Genomic DNA, 26,232 nt, shown 5'->3' on the forward strand with positions numbered 1-26,232 from the left:
TGGGCATGGCGCTCCTGGGCAGCATGCGCTCCTGGGAGCTGGGAGCGCTCCTGCCTGGCGCTCCTGGGCCTTGGCGCTCCTGGGCATGGCGCTCCTGGGCATGGCGCTCGGAGCATGGCGCTCCTGGGCCATGGCGCTCCTGGGAGCATGGCGCTCCTGGGCATGGCGCTCCTGGGCATGGCGCTCCTGGGCTGGCGCTCCTGGAGCCATTGGCGCTCCTGGGCATGGCGCTCCTGGGACATGGCGCCCTGGGCCATGGCGCCTGGGCAGCCGCTCCTGGGCGCTCCTGGGCATGGCGCTCCTGGGCACTTGGCGCTCATGGGGGCTCATGATGGCGCTCCTGGGGCACTCCACGACATGGCGCTCCTGGGAGCGCGCTCCGGGCAGCGCTCCTAGGGCATGCGCCCCTGGGCATGGCCGCCTAGGGCATGGCGCATAGCCTCGGGCCTGGGCATGGCGCTCCTGGCATGGCGCTCTACAAAGGCATAGCTCCCTGACACTGGCACTCTCGGGCATAGGCGCTCTGACATAGCGCTCACAAACATGGCGCTCTACAGCACCTGGCGCTCTGGCCATGCACTCTGGAAAGCACAAACAACAGATAATGCACAGAAAGATAACAATCACAAAAGCACTAACAACGTGAGCACCTACAAAGAGACCACCCATAAAGATAGCATCCATAAAGATAGCACCCACGGAATGTAGCACCCAAAAAAGATAGCACCCACAATGCTAGCACCAAAAAAGATAGCATAAACAAAGATAGCGCAAACATAAACAGCACCAACAAAGATAGAACAAACAAAGATAGCACCAACAAAGATAGCACAGATAAACGTAACAACAACAAAGATAGCACCAACAAAAGATAGCACCAGCAAAGATACCTCAAACAAAGATAGCACCAAGAAAGATAGCACAAAGATAGCACCACCAAAGATAGCACCAACAAAGACAGCACCAACAAAGACAGCACCAACAAAGATAGCACCAACAAAGATAGCACCATCAAAGATAGCACCATCAAAGATAGCACCAACAATGATAGCACCATCAAAGATAGCACCAACAAAGATAGCACCAACAAAGATAGCACCAAAAAGATAGCACCAACAAAGATAGCACCATCAAAGATAGCACCATCAAAGATAGCACCATCAAAGATAGCACCATCAAAGATAGCACCATCAAAGATAGCGCCAACAAAGATAGCGCCAACAAAGATAGCACCATCAAAGATAGCACCATCAAAGATAGCACCATCAAAGATAGCGCCAAGAAAGACAGCACCAACAAAGACAGCACCATAAAGACAGCACCAACAAAGACAGCACCAACAAAGACAGCACCAACAAAGACAGCACCAACAAAGACAGCACCAACAAAGACAGCAAGAACAAAGACAGCACCAACAAAGACAGCACCAACAAAGACAGCACCAACAAAGACAGCACCAACAAAGACAGCACCAACAAAGACAGCACCAACAAAGACAGCACCAACAAAGACAGCACCAACAAAGACAGCACCAACAAAGATAGCACCAACAAAGATAGCACCAACAAAGATAGCACCAACAAAGATAGCACCAACAAAGATAACGCCAACAAAGATAGCGCCAACAAAGATAGCACCAACAAAGATAGCACCAACAAAGATAGCACCAACAAAGTTAGCACCAACAGAGATAGCACCAACAAAGACAGCACCAACAAAGACAGCACCAACAAACACAGCACCAACAAAGATAGCACCAACAAAGATAGCACCAACAAAGATAGCACCAACAAAGATAGCACCAACAAAGATAGCACCAACAAAGACAGCACCAACAAAGACAGCACCAACAAAGACAGCACCAACAAAGATAGCACCAACAAAGATAGCACCAACAAAGATAGCACCAACAAAGATAGAACCAACAAAGATAGAACCAACAAAGATGACACCAACAAAGATAACACCAACAAAGATGACACCAACAAAGATAGCACCAACAAAGATAGCACCAACAAAGATAGCACTAACAAAGATAACACTAACAAAGATAGCACCAACAAAGTTAGCACCAACAAAGATAGCACCAACAAAGTTAGCACCAACAAAGATAGCACCAACAAAGATAGCACCAACAAAGATAGCACCAACAAAGGTTGCCCAAACAAAGATTGCACCAACAAAGATTGCACCAACAAAGATTGCACCAACAAAGATAGCACCAACAAAGATAGCACCAACAAAGATAGCACCAACAAAGATAGCACCAACAAAGATAGCACCAACAAAGATAGCACCAACAAAGTTAGCACCAACAAAGATAGCACCAACAAAGATAGCACCAACAAAGATAGCACCAACAAAGATAGCACCAACAAAGGTTGCACCAACAAAGATTGCACCAACAAAGATTGCACCAACAAAGATAGCACCAACAAAGATAGCACCAACAAAGATTGCACCAACAAAGATAGCACCAACAAAGATAGCACCAACAAAGATAGCACCAACAAAGATAGCACCAACAAAGATAGCACCAACAAAGATAGAACCAACAAAGACAGCACCAACAAAGATAGCACCAACAAAGATAGCACCAACAAAGATAGCACCAACAAAGATAGCACCAACAAAGATAGCATCCACTAAAGTTGAATAATACAATAAAAAAATTTTGGAATTACTAGAATGTGTACCATAACTGTAGACTGCCTGTGTACCATAACTGTAGACTGCCTGTGTACCATAACTGTAGACTGCCTGTGTACCATAACTGTAGACTGACTGTGAACCATAACTGTAGACTGCCTGTGTACCATAACTGTAGACTGCCTGTGTACCATAACTGTAGACTGCCTGTGTACCATAACTGTAGACTGCCTGTGTACCATAACTGTAGACTGCCTGTGTACCATAACTGTAGACTGCCTGTGTACCATAACTGTAGACTGACTGTGAACCATAACTGTAGACTGCCTGTGTACCATAACTGTAGACTGCCTGTGTACCATAACTGTAGACTGCCTGTGTACCATAACTGTAGAATGCCTGTGTACCATAACTGTAGACTGCCTGCGTACCATAACTGTAGACTGTCTGTGTCCCATAACTGTAGACTGCCTGTGTCCCATAACTGTAGACTGCCTGTGTACCATAACTGTAGACTGCATGTGTACCATTACTGTAGACTGCCTGTGTACCATAACTGTAGACTGCCTGTGTACCATAACTGTAGACTGCCTGTGTCCCATAACTGTAGACTGCCTGTGTACCATAACTGTAGACTGCCTGTGTACCATAACTGTAGACTGCCTGTGTCCCATAACTGTAGACTGCCTGTGTACCATAACTGTAGACTGCCTGTGTCCCATAACTGTAGACTGCCTGTGTACCATAACTGTAGACTGCATGTGTACCATTACTGTAGACTGTCTGTGTACCATAACTGTAGACTGCCTGTGTCCCATAACTGTAGACTGCCTGTGTACCATAACTGTAGACTGCCTGTGTACCATAACTGTAGACTGCCTGTGTACCATAACTGTAGACTGCCTGTGTACCATACCTATAAACTGTTTGTGTACCATAACTGTAGACTGCCTGTGTGCCATAAATGTAGACTGCCTGTGTACCATAACTGTATACTGCCTGAGTACCATAATTGTAGACTGCCTGTGCACCATAACTGTAGACTGCCTGTGAACCATAACCGTAGACTGCCTGCGTACCATAACTGTAGACTGCCTGTGTACCATAACTGTAGACTGCCTGTGTGCCATAACTGTAGACTGCCTGTGTGCCATAACTGTAGACTGCCTGTGTACCATAACTATAGACTGCCCGTGTACCATAACTGTGGACTGCTTGTGTACCATAAGTATAGACTGCCTGTGTACCATAACTATAGACTGCCTGTGTACCAAAACTGTAGACTGCCTGTGTACCATACCTATAGTCTGTTTGTGTACCATAAGTGTAGACTGCCTGTGTACCATAACTGTAGGCTGCCTGTGTACCATAACTGTAGACTACCTGTGTACCATAACTGTAGACTGCCTGTGTTCCGTAGCTGTAGACTGCCTGTGGACCATTACTGTAGACTGCCTGTGTACCATAACTGTAGACTGCCTGTGTACCATAACTGTACACTGCCTGTGTACCATAACTGTAGACTGCCTGTGTACCATAACTGTAGACTGCCTGTGTACCATAACTGTAGACTGCCTGTGTACCATAACTGTAGACTGCCTGTGCACGATAACTGTAGACTGCCTGTGTACCATAACTGTAGACTGCCTGTGTACCATAACTGTAGAATGCCTGTGTACCATAACTGTAGACTGCCTGTGTACCATAACTGTAGACTGCCTGTGTACCATAACTGTAGACTGCCTGTGTACCATAACTGTAGACTGCCTGTGTACCATAACTATAGACTGTTTGTGTACCATAACTGTAGACTGCCTGTGTACCATAACTGTAGACTGCCTGTGTACCATAACTGTAGACTGCCTGTGTGCCATAACTGTAGACTGCCTGTGTGCCATAACTGTAGACTGCCTGTGTGCCATAACTGTAGACTGCCCGTGTACCATAACTATAGACTGCCCGTGTACCATAACTGTAGACTGCCTGTGTACCATAACTGTAGACTGCCTGTGTACCATAACTGTAGACTGCCTGTGTACCATAACTGTAGACTGTGTACCATAACTGTAGACTGCCTGTGTACCATAACTGTAGACTGCCTGTGTACTATAACTGTAGACTGCCTGTGTACCATAACTGCAGACTGCCTGTGTACCATAAGGGTAGACTGCCTGTATACCATAACTGTAGACTGCCTGTGTACCATAACTGCAGACTGCCTGTGTACCATAACTGTAGACTGCCTGTGTACCATAACTGTAGACTGCCTGTGTACCATAACTGTAGACTGCCTGTGTACCATAACCGTAGACTGCCTGTGTACCATAACTGTAGACTGCCTGTGTACCATAACTGTAGACTGCCTGTGTACCATAACTGTAGACTGCCTGTGTACCATAACTGTAGACTGCCTGTGTACCATAACTGTAGACTGCCTGTGTACCATAACTGTAGACTGCCTGTATACCATAACTGTAGACTGCCTGTATACCATAACTGTAGACTGCCTGTGTAACATAACTGTAGACTGCCTGTGTACCATAACTGTAGACTGCCTGTGATGATCCGCTTCAAGGTCCATCACTCCTGAAGTCCTAAACTTAATATAAACTTTATTACCGGGCTCCATCAATCCCAATTTGCCCAGTATATTAAATAGTGAAAATTATTTACATTCAGCAGCTAAATAATTGGCTTTAAAAAATAAAAATGATAATATAATACAATCTGTGAGAAGAATTATACCTGTCAAGTTATGTCAGTGTAGATGCAAATTTTAATGTCACTGACTTTGTTAATTTTAATTTAAATCTTTGAAATCAGATCAGATCCTCGAGAATGTCTTTTCTGATCGGCCTTAAACTATGGTCAATCTATGTGGTATAAATGACGTATTATTCAGTTAAGTCCAGGAGAATCACCAGCATGTTAATCCAGTGATTACCATGTTTATGCACACATGTTATTCACATATATATACAAAAGTATACATGCATATACATAAATCAGCACACGTACATACACGTAAGGCAACATATGCATGCGAAGGTACATACATAATGTCCTCAGTAGAATGAATTTGACAGCCTATTTTGGTGTCATCAGCAAATTTGCTTATGTCGCTGTTTATTCCCTCATCTATGTCGTTTATGTAGATTGCGAACAACAACGGGCCCAACACTGACCCCTGAGGAACACCGCTTGTGACGTGCCTCCATTCTGATTTCTCCCCATTTATGCAAACTCTCTGCTGTCTATTTGTCAACCATGCTTCTACCCAGGAAAAATTTCTCCTCCTATTCCGTGAGCCTTAAGTTTCCTCAATAACCTCTGGTGTGAACTCTATCGAAAACATTACTGAAGTCCATATACACAATATTATATTCTCATGCATGTCGACGAACAACTGTACATTATTATATACATAAATAATCAGCACACATACATGCACATGTATACATGTAAATGCATCTATATATGCATACGTTTCCACACATACATGTATATATGAATTAAATCTTTGATCTTTTATGTCAATAAAGTGTTGTCACCACCTTGTATTGTTGCATCTCCGTGCACTGAGTCAAGACGCAGCTTCTCCGTGCACTGAGTCAAGACGCAGCTTCTCCGTGCACTGAGTCAAGACGCAGCTTCTCCGTGCACTGAGTCAAGACATAGCTTCCCGTGCACTGAGTCAAGACATAGCTTCCCGTGCACTGAGTCAAGACATAGCTTCCCGTGCACTGAGTCAAGACATAGCTTCCCGTGCACTGAGTCAAGACATAGCTTCTCCGTGCACTGAGTCAAGACATAGCTTCCCGTGCACTGAGTCAAGACATAGCTTCTCCGTGCACTGAGTCAAGACATAGCTTCTCCGTGCACTGAGTCAAGACATAGCTTCCCGTGCACTGAGTCAAGACATAGCTTCTCCGTGCACTGAGTCAAGACACAGCTTCTCCGTGCACTGAGTCAAGACACAGCTTCTCCGTGCACTGAGTCAAGACACAGCTTCTCCGTGCACTGAGTCAAGACACAGCTTCTCCGTGCACTGAGTCAAGACATAGCTTCTCCGTGCACTGAGTCAAGACGCAGCTTCTCCGTGCACTGAGTCAAGACATAGCTTCTCCGTGCACTGAGTCAAGACATAGCATCTCCGTGCACTGAGTCAAGACATAGCTTCTCCGTGCACTGAGTCAAGACATAGCTTCTCCGTGCACTGAGTCAAGACATAGCATCTCCGTGCACTGAGTCAAGACATAGCATCTCCGTGTACTGAGTCAAGACATAGCTTCTCCGTGCACTGAGTCAAGACATAGCTTCTCCGTGCACTGAGTCAAGACATAGCTTCTCCGTGCACTGAGTCAAGACATAGCATCTCCGTGCACTGAGTCAAGACATAGCTTCTCCGTGCACTGAGTCAAGACATAGCTTCTCCGTGCACTGAGTCAAGACATAGCATCTCCGTGCACTGAGTCAAGACATAGCATCTCCGTGCACTGAGTCAAGACATAGCATCTCCGTGCACTGAGTCAAGACATAGCTTCTCCGTGCACTGAGTCAAGACACAGCTTCTCCGTGCACTGAGTCAAGACGCAGCTTCTCCGTGCACTGAGTCAAGACGCAGCTTCTCCGTGCACTGAGTCAAGATATAGCTTCTCCGTGCACTGAGTCAAGACGCAGCTTCTCCGTGCACTGAGTCAAGACACAGCTTCTCCGTGCACTGAGTCAAGACGCAGCTTCTCCGTGCACTGAGTCAAGACGCAGCTTCTCCGTGCACTGAGTCAAGATATAGCTTCTCCGTGCACTGAGTCAAGACGCAGCTTCTCCGTGCACTGAGTCAAGACACAGCTTCTCCGTGCACTGAGACAAGACGCAGCTTCTCCGTGCACTGAGTCAAGACGCAGCTTCTCCGTGCACTGAGTCAAGATATAGCTTCTCCGTGCACTGAGTCAAGACGCAGCTTCTCCGTGCACTGAGTCAAGACGCAGCTTCTCCGTGCACTGAGTCAAGACACAGCTTCTCCGTGCACTGAGTCAAGACGCAGCTTCTCCGTGCACTGAGTCAAGACGCAGCTTCTCCGTGCACTGAGTCAAGACGCAGCTTCTCCGTGCACTGAGTCAAGACACAGCTTCTCCGTGCACTGAGTCAAGACGCAGCTTCTCCGTGCACTGAGTCAAGACGCAGCTTCTCCGTGCACTGAGTCAAGACACAGCTTCTCCGTGCACTGAGTCAAGACGCAGCTTCTCCGTGCACTGAGTCAAGACATAGCTTCTCCGTGCACTGAGTCAAGACGCAGCTTCTCCGTGCACTGAGTCAAGACACAGCTTCTCCGTGCACTGAGTCAAGACGCAGCTTCTCCGTGCACTGAGTCAAGACATAGCTTCTCCGTGCACTGAGTCAAGACGCAGCTTCTCCGTGCACTGAGTCAAGACATAGCTTCTCCGTGCACTGAGTCAAGACGCAGCTTCTCCGTGCACTAAGACATAGCTTCTCCGTGCACTGAGTCAAGACGCAGCTTCTCCGTGCACTAAGACATAGCTTCTCCGTGCACTGAGTCAAGACGCAGCTTCTCCGTGCACTAAGACATAGCTTCTCCGTGCACTGAGTCAAGACATAGCTTCTCCGTGCACTGAGTCAAGACGCAGCTTCTCCGTGCACTAAGACATAGCTTCTCCGTGCACTGAGTCAAGACATAGCTTCTCCGTGCACTAAGACATAGCTTCTCCGTGCACTGAGTCAAGACATAGCTTCTCCGTGCACTGAGTCAAGACATAGCTTCTCCGTGCACTGAGTCAAGACGCAGCTTCCCGTGCACTGAGTCAAGACACAGCTTCTCCGTGCACTGAGTCAAGACGCAGCTTCTCCGTGCACTGAGTCAAAACATAGCTTCTCCGTGCACTGAGTCAAGACATAGCATCTCCGTGCACTGAGTCAAGACATAGCTTCTCCGTGCACTGAGTCAAGACATAGCTTCTCCGTGCACTGAGTCAAGACATAGCTTCTCCGTGCACTGAGTCAAGACATAGCTTCTCCGTGCACTGAGTCAAGACATAGCATCTCCGTGCACTGAGTCAAGACATAGCATCTCTGTGCACTGAGTCAAGACATAGCATCTCCGTGCACTGAGTCAAGACATAGCATCTCTGTGCACTGAGTCAAGACATAGCATCTCTGTGCACTGAGTCAAGACATAGCATCTCCGTGCACTGAGTCAAGACATAGCATCTCCGTGCACTGAGTCAAGACATAGCATCTCCGTGCACTGAGTCAAGACATAGCTTCTCCGTGTACTGAGTCAAGACATAGCTTCTCCGTGTACTGAGTCAAGACAGACAACTTCTCCGTGCACTGAGTCAAGACAGACAGCTTCTCCGTGTACTGAGTCAAGACAGACAGCTTCTCCGTGCACTGAGTCAAGACAGACAGCTTCTCCGTGTACTGAGTCAAGACAGACAGCTTCTCCGTGCACTGAGTCAAGACAGACAGCTTCTCCGTGTACTGAGTCAAGACAGACAGCTTCTCCGTGCATTGAGTCAAGACAGACAGTTTCTCCGTGCACTGAGTCAAGACAGACAGCTTCTCCGTGCACTGAGTCAAGACAGACAGCTTCTCCGTGCACTGAGTCAAGACAGACAGCTTCTCCGTGCACTGAGTCAAGACAGACAGCTTCTCCGTGCACTGAGTCAAGACAGGCAGCTTCTCCGTGTACTGAGTCAAGACAGACAGCTTCTCCGTGCACTGAGTCAAGACAGACAGCTTCTCCGTGCACTGAGTCAAGACAGACAGCTTCTCCCTGCACTGAGTCAATACAGACAGCTTCTCCGTGCACTGAGTCAAGACAGACAGCTTCTCCGTGCACTGAGTCAAGACAGACAGCTTCTCCGTGCACTGAGTCAAGACAGACAGCTTCTCCGTGCACTGAGTCAAGCCAGACAGCTTCTCCGTGCACTGAGTCAAGACAGACAGCTTCTCCGTGCACTGAGTCAAGACAGACAGCTTCTCCGTGCACTGAGTCAAGACAGACAGCTTCTCCGTGCACTGAGTCAAGACAGACAGCTTCTCCGTGCACTGAGTCAAGACAGACAGCTTCTCCGTGCACTGAGTCAAGACAGACAGGTTCTCCGTGCACTGAGTCAAGACAGACAGCTTCTCTGTGCACTGAGTCAAGACAGACATACCAAATACAAGGATAGCTTTCTCGGCTGACTCAGCGACTGCAATACGTCTAGCTGTGCTTGTGTGTGCTTGGTCATGTTTTGTGTTCACATTAAGTTGTACATATGTAGTTGAATGGTTCAGAAAACCGACACGTTGATAAATTAGACACATTAGACTCAAGGCTGAGGGACTGAGTACCCTCAACATTTCCTCATTAAAGATGCCAAGTGTTGCACATATATCTAATTTATTTTCACGTTCAAAGTAGGCTCATGTGAAATCTCGATTATATTCAGGGACTCAGGACTCTCCAGTAATATTTAAGTTTCAAAAAAAAAAAAAATGAAATCATTCATTACCTGATTGTATGTCATCAGTTATCTCATATGCCCAGTTAGTTGTGGTGTTGAGGGTGAGGACGGTAGACGGGTCCTGGGCAATGCAGCTCAGGGACAACTCTGGGGTGTCTAATGTACCGCCAGAGTACGAGTTGTGGACCATCACTACATCGGCAAGCAGATCTGCACCAAATGTAATTCCAGTTTTATTCATAAAAAATCTTGACAACAAAAGGCACAGAAGTCAGTCTGATTTTACAGTATTTGGTTATTATTATAATCAAGGGGGAAGCGCTAAACTCGTATGATTATACAGCGTCTGTGGGGTGATGTGGAAGGTATTCAGGCTTAATTCAGGGAACTGGAGCACATATCCAGTTCCCTAGATCAAGAGCCCTTCACCAGAATCACATTATTTGGATAAAAATATGATAAGAACTTGCAAAAACAAACTTCATGGTGTGTTAATGATACTTGTGTAATGTTACGACTTAATCTTCACCGTAACAATAGCGGCACAAATAACTCCATTTTTTTTTGTTAGTTTTATTTTATTACCAATCATTTAGTTTCATTGGTATTTGGTTAGTGAATTAAAATAACCACAAGCAATTATAAATGAAATACTATACAGCAAGAAACCCAATCTTACATTCAAATTCTCATTAACAGAGTATGATACAATAATTTCAATTAATAATTTACTAATCTCACCATTTAACTCTTTTAGAAAGGTCTGAGGTAACGAAATAGTTATCTTTCATAAGTGACATGAATTACCAGACTTCAGAAAACTAATGGCAAAGGCAAGACAATAGACTTGGTATAAAGTTTTAGTTTAAGCTAGGAGCTTTGTGTTGAAGACCCGTACCGAGTCAGAGCTAGGAGCTGACTGACTCACTCAACTACTTCATAGTATGACTTCAGCTCGGCCAGAAGACCCGTACCGAGTCAGAGCTAGGAGCTGACTGACTCACTCAACTACTCCATAGTACGACTTCAGCTCTGCCAGAAGACCCATACCGAGTCAGAGCTAGGAGCTGACTGACTCACTCAACTACTTCATAGTATGACTTCAGCTCGACCAGAAGACCCGTACCGAGTCAGAGCTAGGAGCTGACTGACTCACTCAACTACTTCATAGTATGACTTCAGCTCTGCCAGAAGGCGATGCGTGGCGTCAATTCTAGAACCACCAATTGGTCACTACAGTAGTGGTTACACATTCGTAATACCTAACCTAATAATAATATAATATAATATTATAATTATAATAATCATGGGGAAAGATATAATATACAATATAATACAAAGAGAGTACTTTTGATGATTCATACTGTACCCGATAATAATATATAGTCGAACCTGCTTTATCTAGCTAGTAATAAAGTGGTTCGCGATATATTATTACAGAACTTATTTTAACCAGGCCTTTTATTTTTGTATATAATGGAGTGTAACATGTAACATGTAACACCATGAGTAACAGTGGAAAATTGTTTATTTTAGGTAACACTATAAAAGTCCTGCCAGTATCACATCGAGGTATCAAAATTACTGGCATGAGAACAGAGGCAAGGGGGGTTTTATTATGCACGTTTACACTGCAAGAAAATACAACATGTATAGTCTTTGGAAATATAAACACAAATGCAGTTTAATGTGATCCTTTATTGACAACGTTTCACCCACACAGTGGGCTTTTTCAAGTCACACACGGATCTACCTGGGGTTGGAAGGTACGGGAGTATTTATAGTTCAGAATGTTGAGGTCAGGTGAAGAATGCTGCATCTGATGATCCACCGTGTGGGGTTATAGAGTCTTGGGTAGCTAGGCGGGGGTATTGGACAAGTTGTAGACCTTCTGCAGTGTTCTATGTTCTTATGTGGGATAGCGATGAAGAAGTTTCTTGGCGAGTGGTTCAGCTATGTTATAGAAGCCATTGTTCTGGTTGAAATTGTTGGTTATAGAGATAAACGATGATTCCAGGATTCTTCTGTATTGAGTGTTGTCTTCTGTGGCGATAAGTCTTGAGTTTCTGTAGTTAATTAAATGGTTATGTGAACTGCGATGTTGTACACAGGCATTCCTTGTATCGTCAGTCCTGCTTGCATATTGGTGTTCTGAAATACGTGTTTGGAGGTCTCTTGATGTTTCGCCCACATATAATTTGTTGCAGTCATTACAAGGGATTATGTATACCCCTGCAGAGGATGGAGGCTTGTCCTGTCTACTACTGGTGATGTCCTTGATGGTCGTGGTTGTGGAGGTAGATACTTGGAATGATGTTTTGGCAAAGATGTTGGAAACATGTTTGGCAATGGAGTTGGTGGGAAGGACTATGTATCTCTTCTCGGCAGTGTCTTCTCTGGGTGTGTTGAAGATGTTTAATGCTCGCCGTCTGCAGTCTCTGATGAAGTGGCGAGGATAGTGGAGTTTAGAAAATACTTGTTCAATTATAGTGCATTCTTCCTCAAGGAACTCGTTGCTGCAGATTCTGATGTTGCATTCGCAACATCAACATCAGGAACAAGAAACTTTCCAGCCTTGACGTGACTTCCCTATTCACTAAAGTACCTACTAAACAAGCCATCGATCTCTTGCGCAGGAAAATTGACGATTCACTTGATCTTCCCATTCCAGCCAGCGATTTCATCGACCTTGTTGAACTATGTGTTGGCTTTACGTGTTTCTCTTTCGAAAATCATCTCTTTCAGCAGACTTTTGGACTACCCATGGGTTCGCCACTCAGTGCAGTCCTGGCGAACCTATACATGGAACATCTAGAAGCCGAACGTTTCTCCACCATTATTCCTTCGTCTGTCACCTGGCTCCGTTATGTTGACGACATTCTCCTCATAACTCCTAAACGCTTCAACGTTCAAGCTCTCCAAGACAAGCTCAACCAGGTCGAGCCTTCAATCCAGTTCACACTTGAAGAAGAAGTCGACAACACTCTTCCTTTCCTTGATGTTCTGCTCTGCAAAGCTGACCACGAACTTCGTTTTAAAGTCTATCGAAAACCCACCAACCAAAACGATCTTCTCCACTTCTACTCTCACCACGACACCAAAACCAAACGTGGTGTAATTATAGGCTTCTTCCTGCGTGCACTCAGAATCTGCAGCAACGAGTTCCTTGAGGAAGAATGCACTATAATTGAACAAGTATTTTCTAAACTCCACTATCCTCGCCACTTCATCAGAGACTGCAGACGGCGAGCATTAAACATCTTCAACACACCCAGAGAAGACACTGCCGAGAAGAGATACATAGTCCTTCCCACCAACTCCATTGCCAAACATGTTTCCAACATCTTTGCCAAAACATCATTCCAAGTATCTACCTCCACAACCACGACCATCAAGGACATCAACAGTAGTAGACAGGACAAGCCTCCATCCTCTGCAGGGGTATACATAATCCCTTGTAATGACTGCAACAAATTATATGTGGGCGAAACATCAAGAGACCTCCAAACACGTATTTCAGAACACCAATATGCAAGCAGGACTGACGATACAAGGAATGCCTGTGTATAACATCGCAATTCACATAACCATTTAATTAACTACAGAAACTCAAGACTTATAGCCACAGAAGACAACACTCAATACAGAAGAATCCTGGAATCATCGTTTATCTCTATAACCAACAATTTCAACCAGAACAATGGCTTCTATAACATAGCTGAACCACTCGCCAAGAAACTTCTTCATCGCTATCCCACATAAGAACATAGAACACTGCAGAAGATCTACTCACAACTTGTCCAATACCCCCGCCTAGCTACCCAAGACTCTATAACCCCACCCGGTAGATCATCACATGCAGCATTCTCCACCTGACCTCAACATTCTGAACTATAAATACTCCCGTACCTTCCAACCCCAGGTAGACCCGTGTGTGACTTGAAAAAGCCCACTGTGTGGGTGAAACGTTGTCAATAAAGGATCACATTAAACTGCATTTGTGTTTATATTTCCATTGTGTCGGTATTTTATTCCATTTATTTCCATGTATAGTCTTTATATTATGAGAAATATATTTACGATGAATGAGATACATAACGGTACATAAGAGTTAACAGGATGTTCTTGTTAAAGCTCAGGTAAGAGGTAATATGAAGTAAGTTATAACATTGTAAAGCTTGAGTGACGCAGTGCTTGAGTGAAGTCAAGATTTATTATGCAAAATATAAGGAAATGGTGTACGAGACCCTTGAGGGAAGGGAAGGGTGCACGAGGATCTTGAGTGAAGGAAAGGGTGCACGAGGATCTTGAGAGAAGGAAAGGGTGCACGAGGATCTTGAGTGAAGGAAAGGATGCACGAGGATCATGAGTGAAGGAAAGGGTGCACGAGGATCTTGAGTGAAGGAAAGGGTGCACGAGGATCATGAGTGAAGGAAAGGGTGCACGAGGATCTTGAGAGAAGGAAAGGGTGCACGAAGATCATGAGTGAAGGAAAGGGTGCACGAGGATCTTGAGTGAAGGAAAGGGTGCACGAGGATCTTGAGAGAAGGAAAGGGTGCACGAGGATCTTGAGTGAAGGAAAGGATGCACGAGGATCATGAGTGAAGGAAAGGGTGCACGAGGATCTTGAGAGAAGGAAAGGGTGCACGAGGATATTGAGTGAAGGAAAGGATGCACGAGGATCATGAGTGAAGGAAAGGGTGCACGAGGATCTTGAGTGAAGGAAAGGGTGCACGAGGATCTTGAGTGAAGGAAAGGGTGCACGAGGATCTTGAGTGAAGGAAAGGGTGCACGAGGATCTTGAGTGAAGGAAAGGGTGCACGAGGATCTTGAGTGAAGGAAAGGGTGCACGAGGATCTTGAGTGAAGGAAAGGGTGCACGAGGATCTTGAGTGAAGGAAAGGGTGCACGAGGATCTTGAGTGAAGGAAAGGGTGCACGAGGATCTTGAGTGAAGGAAAGGGTGCACGAGGATCTTGAGTGAAGGAAAGGGTGCACGAGAATTTTGAGTGAAGGAAAGGGTGCACGAAGACCTTGAGTGAAGGAAAGGGTGCACGAGGATCTTGAGTGAAGGAAAGGGTGCACGAGGATCTTGAGTGAAGGAAAGGGTGCACGAGGATCTTGAGTGAAGGAAAGGGTGCACGAGGATTTTGAGTGAAGGAAAGGGTGCACGAAAATCTTGAGTGAAGGAAAGGGTACACGAGGATCATGAGTGAAGGAAAGGGTACACGAGGATCATGAGTGAAAGAAAAGGTACACGAGGATCATGAGTGAAGGAAAGGGTACACGAGGATCATGAGTGAAGGAAAGGGTACACGAGGATCATGAGTGAAGGAAAGGGTACACAAGGATCATGAGTGAAGGAAAGGGTATACGAGGATCATGAGTGAAGGAAAGGGTACACGAGGATAATGAGTGAAGGAAAGGGTACACGAGGATCATGAGTGAAAGAAAGGGTACACGAGGATCATGAGTGAAGGAAAGGATACACGAGGATCATGAGTGAAGGAAAGGGTACACGAGGATCATGAGTGAAGGAAAGGGTACACGAGGATCATGAGTGAAGGAAAGGGTACACGAGGATCATGAGTGAAGGAAAAAGTACACGAGGATCATGAGTGAAGGAAAGGGTACACGAGGATCATGAGTGAAGGAAAGGGTACACGAGGATCATGAGTGAAGGAAAGGGTACACGAGGATCATGAGTGAAGGAAAGGGTACACGAGGATCATGAGTGAAGGAAAGGGTACACGAGGATCATGAGAGAAGGAAAGGGTTCACGAGGATCATGAGTGAAGGAAAGGGTACACGACGATCATGAGTGAAGGAAAGGGTACACGAGGATCTTGAGTGAAGGAAAGGGTACACGAGGATCATGAGTAAAGGAAAGGGTACACGAGGATCACGAGTGAAGGAAAGGGCGCACGAGGATCTTGAGTGAAGGAAAGGGTGCACGAGGATCTTGAGTGAACGAAAGGGTGCACGAGGATTTTGAGTGAAGGAAAGGGTGCACGAAGATCTTGAGTGAAGGAAAGGGTACACGAGGATCATGAGTGAAGGAAAGGGTACACGAGGATCTTGAGTGAAGAAAAGGGTACACGAGGATTTTGAGTGAAGGAAAGGGTGCACGAGGATCTTGAGTGAATGAAAGGGTGCACGAGGATTTTGAGTGAAGGAAAGGGTACACGAGGATTTTGAGTGAAGGAAAGGGTACACGAGGATCATGAGTGAAGGAAAGGGTACACGAGGATCTTGAGTGAATGAAAGGGTGCGCGAGGATCTTGAGTGAATAGAAGGGTGCACGAGGATCTTGAGTGAATGAAAGGGTGCACGAGGACCTTGAGTGAAGGAAAGGGTGCACGAGGATCTTGAGTGAAGGAAAGGGTGCACGAGGATCTAGAGTGAAGGAAAGGGTGCGCGAGGATCTTGAGTGAAGGAAAGGGTACACGAGGATCATGAGTGAAGAAAACGGAACACGAGGATCATAAGTGAAGGAAAGGGTACACGAGGATCATGAGTGAAGGAAAGAGTACACGAGGATCATGAGTGAAGGAAAGGGTACACGAGGATCACGAGTGAAGGAAAGGGTACACGAGGATCTTGAGTGAAGGAAAGGGTACACGAGGATCATGAGTGAAAGAAAGGGTGCACGAGGATCTTGAGTGAAGGAAAGGGTACACGAGGATCATGAGTGAAGGAAAGGGTACACGAGGATCATGAGTGAAGGAAAGGGTACACGAGGATCATGAGTGAAGGAAAGGGTACACGAGGATCATGAGTGAAGGAAAGGGTGCACGAGGATCATGAGTGAAGGAAAGAGTGCACGAAGATCATGAGTGAAGGAAAGGGTACACGAGGATAATGAGTGAAGGAAAGGGTGCACGAGTATCATGAGTGAAGGAAAGGGTGCACGAGGATCTTGAGTGAAGGAAAGGGTGCACGAGGATCTTGAGTGAAGGAAAGGGTGCACGAGGATCTTGAGTGAAGGAAAGGGTGCACGAGGATCTTGAGTGAAGGAAAGGGTGCACGAGGATCTTGAGTGAAGGAAAGGGTGCACGAGGATCTTGAGTGAAGGAAAGGGTGCACGAGGATCTTGAGTGAAGGAAAGGGTGCACGAGGATCTTGAGTGAAGGAAAGGGTGCACGAGAATTTTGAGTGAAGGAAAGGGTGCACGAAGACCTTGAGTGAAGGAAAGGGTGCACGAGGATCTTGAGTGAAGGAAAGGGTGCACGAGGATCTTGAGTGAAGGAAAGGGTGCACGAGGATCTTGAGTGAAGGAAAGGGTGCACGAGGATTTTGAGTGAAGGAAAGGGTGCACGAAAATCTTGAGTGAAGGAAAGGGTACACGAGGATCATGAGTGAAGGAAAGGGTACACGAGGATCATGAGTGAAAGAAAAGGTACACGAGGATCATGAGTGAAGGAAAGGGTACACGAGGATCATGAGTGAAGGAAAGGGTACACGAGGATCATGAGTGAAGGAAAGGGTACACAAGGATCATGAGTGAAGGAAAGGGTATACGAGGATCATGAGTGAAGGAAAGGGTACACGAGGATAATGAGTGAAGGAAAGGGTACACGAGGATCATGAGTGAAAGAAAGGGTACACGAGGATCATGAGTGAAGGAAAGGATACACGAGGATCATGAGTGAAGGAAAGGGTACACGAGGATCATGAGTGAAGGAAAGGGTACACGAGGATCATGAGTGAAGGAAAGGGTACACGAGGATCATGAGTGAAGGAAAAAGTACACGAGGATCATGAGTGAAGGAAAGGGTACACGAGGATCATGAGTGAAGGAAAGGGTACACGAGGATCATGAGTGAAGGAAAGGGTACACGAGGATCATGAGTGAAGGAAAGGGTACACGAGGATCATGAGTGAAGGAAAGGGTACACGAGGATCATGAGAGAAGGAAAGGGTTCACGAGGATCATGAGTGAAGGAAAGGGTACACGACGATCATGAGTGAAGGAAAGGGTACACGAGGATCTTGAGTGAAGGAAAGGGTACACGAGGATCATGAGTAAAGGAAAGGGTACACGAGGATCACGAGTGAAGGAAAGGGCGCACGAGGATCTTGAGTGAAGGAAAGGGTGCACGAGGATCTTGAGTGAACGAAAGGGTGCACGAGGATTTTGAGTGAAGGAAAGGGTGCACGAAGATCTTGAGTGAAGGAAAGGGTACACGAGGATCATGAGTGAAGGAAAGGGTACACGAGGATCTTGAGTGAAGAAAAGGGTACACGAGGATTTTGAGTGAAGGAAAGGGTGCACGAGGATCTTGAGTGAATGAAAGGGTGCACGAGGATTTTGAGTGAAGGAAAGGGTACACGAGGATTTTGAGTGAAGGAAAGGGTACACGAGGATCATGAGTGAAGGAAAGGGTACACGAGGATCTTGAGTGAATGAAAGGGTGCGCGAGGATCTTGAGTGAATAGAAGGGTGCACGAGGATCTTGAGTGAATGAAAGGGTGCACGAGGACCTTGAGTGAAGGAAAGGGTGCACGAGGATCTTGAGTGAAGGAAAGGGTGCACGAGGATCTAGAGTGAAGGAAAGGGTGCGCGAGGATCTTGAGTGAAGGAAAGGGTACACGAGGATCATGAGTGAAGAAAACGGAACACGAGGATCATAAGTGAAGGAAAGGGTACACGAGGATCATGAGTGAAGGAAAGAGTACACGAGGATCATGAGTGAAGGAAAGGGTACACGAGGATCACGAGTGAAGGAAAGGGTACACGAGGATCTTGAGTGAAGGAAAGGGTACACGAGGATCATGAGTGAAAGAAAGGGTGCACGAGGATCTTGAGTGAAGGAAAGGGTACACGAGGATCATGAGTGAAGGAAAGGGTACACGAGGATCATGAGTGAAGGAAAGGGTACACGAGGATCATGAGTGAAGGAAAGGGTACACGAGGATCATGAGTGAAGGAAAGGGTGCACGAGGATCATGAGTGAAGGAAAGAGTGCACGAAGATCATGAGTGAAGGAAAGGGTACACGAGGATAATGAGTGAAGGAAAGGGTGCACGAGTATCATGAGTGAAGGAAAGGGTGCACGAAGATCATAAGTGAAGGAAAGGGTACACGAGGATCATGAGTGAAGGAAAGGGTACACGAGGATCATGAGTGAAGGAAAGGGTACACGAGGATCATGAGTGAAGGAAAGGGTGCACGAGGATCTTGAGTGAAGAAAAAGGTACACGAGGATCATGAGTGAAGGAAAGGGTACACGAGGATCATGAGTGAAGGAAAGGGTACACGAGGATCATGAGTGAAGGAAAGGGTACACGAGGATCATGAGTGAAGGAAAGGGTACACGAGGATCATGAGTGAAGGAAAGGGTACACGAGGATCATGAGTGAATTAAAGGGTACACGAGGATCATGAGTGAAGGAAAGGGTACACGAGGATCATGAGTGAAGGAAAGGGTACACGAGGATCATGAGTGAAGGAAAGGGTACACGAGGATCATGAGTGAAGGAAAGGGTACACGAGGATCATGAGTGAAGGAAAGGGTACACGAGGATCATGAGTGAAGGAAAGGGTACACGAGGATCATGAGTGAAGGAAAGGGTACACGAGGATCATGAGTGAAGGAAAGGGTACACGAAAATCATGAGTGAAGGAAAGGGCGCACGAGGATAATGAGTGAAGGAAAGAGTACACGAGGATCATGAGTGAAGGAAAGGGTACACGAGGATCATGAGTGAAGGAAAGGGTACACGAGGATCATGAGTGAAGGAAAGGGTACACGAGAATCATGAGTGAAGGAAAGAGTACACGAGGATCATGAGTGAAGGAAAGGGTACACGAGGATCATGAGTGAAGGAAAGGGTACACGAGGATCATGAGTGAAGGAAAGGGTACACGAGGATCATGAGTGAAGGAAAGGGTACACGAGGATCATGAGTGAAGGAAAGGGTACACGAGGATCATGAGTGAAGGAAAGGGTACACGAGGATCATGAGTGAAGGAAAGGGTACACGAGGATCATGAGTGAAGGAAAGGGTACACGAGGATCATGAGTGAAGGAAAGGGTGCACGAGGATCATGAGTGAAGGAAAGGGTACACGAGGATCATGAGTGAAGGAAAGGGTACACGAGGATCATGAGTGAAGGAAAGGGTGCACGAGGATCATGAGTGAAGGAAAGGGTACACGAGGATCATGAGTGAAGGAAAGGGTACACGAGGATCATGAGTGAAGGAAAGGGTACACGAGGATCATGAGTGAAGGAAAGGGTACACGAGGATCATGAGTGAAGGAAAGGGTACACGAGGATCATGAGTGAAGGAAAGGGTACACGAGGATCATGAGTGAAGGAAAGGGTACACGAGGATCATGAGTGAAGGAAAGGGTACACGAGGTCCGGGAAACAGAACTTTTCTCTTATTATCCAGTTTCAATGATTTAAAGTTTCCGACACTGGACACTCGTGTTATTACCAATATTTTGTATTAAAATAGAGACAAAAACACTAATTATTGGCTGCTCAAGGATGTCACTATAATAGTCTAATGTTCTACTGGGATGATAGACAATGTTCTACTGGGTGGATAGACAATGTTCTACTGGGTGGATAGACAATGTTCTACTGGGTGGATAGACAATGTTCTACTGGGATGATAGATAATGTTCTACTGGGATGATAGACAATGTTCTACTGGGTGGATAGACAATGTTCTACTGGGATGATAGACAAAGTTGTACTGGGATGATAGACAATGTTCTACTGGGATGATAGACAATGTTCTACTGGGATGATAGACAATGTTCTACTGGGATGATAGACAATGTTCTACTGGGATGATAGACAATGTTCTACTGGGTGGATAGACAATGTTCTACTGGGATGATAGACAATGTTCTACTGGGATGATAGACAAAGATCTACTGGGATGATAAACAATGTTCTACTGGGACGATACAGAATGTTCTATTGGGATGATAGACAATGTTCTACTGGGATGAAAGACAATGTTCTACTGGGAAGATAGACAATGTTCTACTGGGATGATAGACAATGTTCTACTGGGATGATAGACAATGTTCTACTGGGATGATAGACAATGTTCTACTGGGTGGATAGACAATGTTGTACTGGGATGATAGACAATGTTGTACTGGGATGATAGACAATGTTCTACTGGGATGATAGACAATGTTCTACTGGGATGATAAACAATGTTCAACTGGGATGATAGACAATGTTCTACTGGGATCATAGACAATGTTCTACTGGGATGATAGACAATGTTCTGCTGGGATGATAGACAATGTTCTACTGGGATGAAAGACAATGTTCTACTGGGATGATAGACAATGTTCTACTGGGATGATAGACAATGTTCTACTGGGATGATAGACAATGTTCTACTGGGATGATAGACAATGTTCTACTGGGATGATAGACAATGTTCTACTGGGATGATAGACAATGTTCTACTGGGTGGATAGACAATGTTCTACTGGGTGGATAGACAATGTTCTACTGGGATGATAGATAATGTTCCACTGGGATGATAGACAATGTTCTACTGGGTGGATAGACAATGTTCTACTGGGATGATAGACAAAGTTGTACTGGGATGATAGACAATGTTCTACTGGGATGATAGACAATGTTCTACTGGGATGATAGACAATGTTCTACTGGGATGATAGACAATGTTCTACTGGGATGATAGACAATGTTCTACTGGGTGGATAGACAATGTTCTACTGGGATGATAGACAATGTTCTACTGGGATGATAGACAAAGATCTACTGGGATGATAAACAATGTTCTACTGGGATGATAGACAATGTTCTACTGGGATGATAAACAATGTTCTACTGGGATGATAGACAATGTTCTACTGGGATGATAGACAATTATCTACTGGGATGATACAGAATGTTCTATTGGGATGATAGACAATGTTCTACTGGGATGAAAGACAATGTTCTACTGGGATGATAGACAATGTTCTACTGGGATGATAGACAATGTTCTACTGGGATGATAGACAATGTTCTACTGGGTGGATAGAAAATGTTCTACTGGGATGATAGACAATGTTGTACTGGGATGATAGACAATGTTCTACAGGGATGATAGACAATGTTCTACTGGGATGATAAACAATGTTCTACTGGGATGATAGACAATGTTCTACTGGGATGATAGACAATGTTCTACTGGGATGATAGACAATATTCTGCTGGGATGATAGACAATGTTCTACTGGGATGAAAGACAATGTTCTACTGGGATGATAGACAATGTTCTACTGGGATGATAGACAATGTTCTACTGGGATGATATACAATGTTCTACTGGGATGATAGACAATGTTCTACTGGGATGATAGGCAATGTTCTACTGGGATAATAGACAATGTTCTACTGGGATGATAGACAATGTTCTACTGGGTTGATAGACAATGTTCTACTGAGATGATAGACAATGTTGTACTGGGATGATATACAATGTTCTACTGAGATGATAGACAATGTTCTACTGGGATGATAGACAATGTTCTACTGGGATGATAGACAATGTTCTGCTGGGATGATAGACAACGTTCTACTGGGATGATTGACAATGTTCTACTGGGATGATTGACAATGTTCTACTGGGATGATAGACAATGTTCTACTGGGATGATAGACAATGTTCTACTGGGATGATAGACAATGTTCTACTGGGATGATAGACAATGTTCTACTGGGATGATAGACAACGTTCTACTGGGATGATAGACAATGTTCTACTGGGACGATAGACAATGTTCTACTGGGATGATAGACAATGTTCTACTGGGATGATTGACAATGTTCTGCTGGGATGATTGACAATGTTCTACTGGGATGATAGACAATGTTCTACTGGGATGATAGACAAAGTTCTCATGGGATGATAGACAATGTTCTACTGTTATGATTGAAAATGTTCTACTGGGATGATAGACAATGTTCTAATGGGATGATAGACAATGTTCTACTGGGATGATTGACAATGTTCTACTGGGATGATAGACAATGTTCTACTGGGATGATTGACAATGTTCTACCGGGATGATAGACAATGTTCTACCGGGATGATAGACAATGTTCTACTGGGATGATAGACAAAGTTCTCCTGGGATGATAGACAATGTTCTACTGTTATGATTGACAATGTTCTACTGGGATGATAAACAATGTTCTACTGGGATGATAGACAATGTTCTAATGGGATGATTGACAATGTTCTACTGGGATGATAGACAATGTTCTACTGGGATGATAGACAATGTTCTACTGGAATGATAGACAATGTTCTACTGGGATGATAGACAATGTTCTACTGGGATGATAGACAATGTTCTACTGGGATGATTGACAATGTTCTACTGGGATGATTGACAATGTTCTACTGGGATGATAGACAATGTTCTACTGGGATGATAGACAATGTTCTACTGGGATGATAGACAATGTTCTACTGGGATGATTGACAATGTTCTACTGGGGTGATAGACAATGTTCTACTGGGATGATAGGCAATGTTCTACTGGGATGATAGACAATATTCTACTGGGATGATAGACAATGTTCTACTGGGATGAAAGACAATGTTCTACTGGGATGATAGACAATGTTCTACTGGGATGATAGACAATGTTCTACTGGGATGATAGACAATGTTCTACTGGGATGATAGACAATGTTCTACTGGGATGATAGACAATGTTCTACTGGGATGATAGACAATGTTCTACTGGGATGATAGACAATGTTCTACTGGGATGATAGACAATGTTCTACTGGGATGATAGACAATGTTCTACTGGGATGATAGACAATGTTCAGCTGGGATGATAGACAATGTTCTACTGGGATGATAGACAATGTTCTACTGGGATGATAGACAATGTTCTACTGGGATGATAGACAATGTTCTACTGGGATGATTGACAATGTTCTACTGGGATGATAGACAATGTTCTACTGGGATGATAGACAATGTTCTACTGGGATGATAGACAATGTTCTACTGGGATGATAGATAATGTTCTACTGGGATGATAGACAATGTTCTACTGGGATGATTGACAATGTTCTACTGGGATGATAGACAATGTTCTACTGGGATGATAGACAATGTTCTACTGGGATGATTGACAATGTTCTGCTGGGATGATAGACAATGTTCTACTGGGATGATTGACAATGTTCTACTGGGATGATAGACAATGTTCTACTGGGATGATAGACAATGTTCTACTTGGATGAAAGACAATGTTCTACTGGGGTGATAGACAATGTTCTACTGGGATGATAGACAATGTTCTACTGGAATGAAAGACAATGTTCTACTGGGATGATAGACAATGTTCTACTGGTATGATAGACAATGTTCTACTGGGATGATAGACAATGTTCTACTGGGATGATAGACAATGTTCTACTGGGATGATAGACAATGTTCTACTGGGATGATAGACAATGTTCTACTGGGATGATAGACAATGTTCTACTGGGATGATAGACAATGTTCTACTAGGATGATAGACAATATTCTACTGGGATGATAGACAATGTTCTACTGGGATGATAGACAATGTTCAGCTAGGATGATAGACAATGTTCTACTGGGATGATAGACAATGTTCTACTGGGATGATAGACAATGTTCTACTGGGATGATTGACAATGTTCTACTGGGATGATTGACAATGTTCTACTGGGATGATTGACAATGTTCTACTGGGATGATAGACAATGTTCTACTGGGATGATAGACAATGTTCTACTGGGATGATAGACAATGTTCTACTGGGATGATAGATAATGTTCTACTGGGATGATAGACAATGTTCTACTGGGATGATAGACAATGTTCTACTGGGATGATAGACAATGTTCTACTGGGATGATTGACAATGTTCTACTGGGATGATAGACAATGTTCTACTGGGATGATAGACAATGTTCTACTGGGATGATAGACAATGTTCTACTGGGATGAGAGACAATGTTTTACTGGGATGATAGACAATGTTCTACTGGGATGATAGACAATGTTCTACTGGGATGATAGACAATGTTCTACTGGGATGATAGACAATGTTCTACTAGGATGATAGTCAATGTTCTACTGGGATGATAGACAATGTTCTACTGGGATGAAAGACAGTGTTCTACAGGGATGATAGACAATGTTCTACTGGGATGATAGACAATGTTCTACTGGGATGATAGACAATGTTCTTCTGGGATGATAGACAATGTTCTACTGGGATGATAGACAATGTTCTACTAGGATGATAGACAATGTTCTACTGGGATGATAGACAATGTTCTACTGGGATGATAGACAATGTTCTACTGGGATGATAGACAATGTTCTACAGGGATGATTGACAATGTTCTACTGGGATGATAGACAATGTTCTACTGGGATGATAGACAATATTCTACTGGGAAGATAGACAATGTTCTACTGGGATGATAGACAATGTTCTACTGGTATGATAGACAATGTTCTACTGGGATGATAGACAATGTTCTACTGGGTTGATAGACAATGATCTACTGGGATGATAGACAATGTTCTACTGGGATGATTGACAATGTTCTACTGGGATGATAGACAATGTTCTACTGGGATGATAGACAATGTTCTACTGGGATGATAGACAATGTTCTACTGGGATGATAGACAATGTTCTACTGGGATGATAGACAATGTTCTACTGGGATGATTGACAATGTTCTACTGGGATGATAGACAATGTTCTACTGGAATGATAGACAATGTTCTACTGGGATGATTGACAATGTTCTGCTGGGATGATAGACAATGTTCTACTGAGATGATTGACAATGTTCTACTGGGATGATAGACAATGTTCTACTGGGTGGATAGACAATGTTCTACTGGGTGGATAGACAATGTTCTACTGGGATGATAGACAATGTTCTACTGGGATGATAGACAAAGATCTACTGGGATGATAAACAATGTTCTACTGGGACGATACAGAATGTTCTATTGGGATGATAGACAATGTTCTACTGGGATGAAAGACAATGTTCTACTGGGAAGATAGACAATGTTCTACTGGGATGATAGACAATGTTCTACT

At 44.5% G+C, this 26,232-nt stretch overlaps 1 protein-coding gene across 2 annotated transcripts in view; it reads right to left on the minus strand.

Annotated features, from left to right (window-relative positions):
• Window positions 1-26,232, minus strand: part of LOC128689253 (receptor-type tyrosine-protein phosphatase alpha-like) — an 828,196-nt gene that overhangs the window by 523,703 nt on the left and 278,261 nt on the right. For both annotated transcript variants that reach the window (XM_070086466.1, XM_070086465.1), the window contains exon 7: window positions 10,167-10,328. In XM_070086466.1, the coding sequence (XP_069942567.1) occupies window positions 10,167-10,328 (162 nt within the window). The remainder of the gene's footprint in view (window positions 1-10,166; window positions 10,329-26,232) is intronic.

Source organism: Cherax quadricarinatus, chromosome 18 (assembly GCF_038502225.1).
Source record: "Cherax quadricarinatus isolate ZL_2023a chromosome 18, ASM3850222v1, whole genome shotgun sequence".
Lineage (NCBI taxonomy): Eukaryota > Metazoa > Arthropoda > Malacostraca > Decapoda > Parastacidae > Cherax > Cherax quadricarinatus.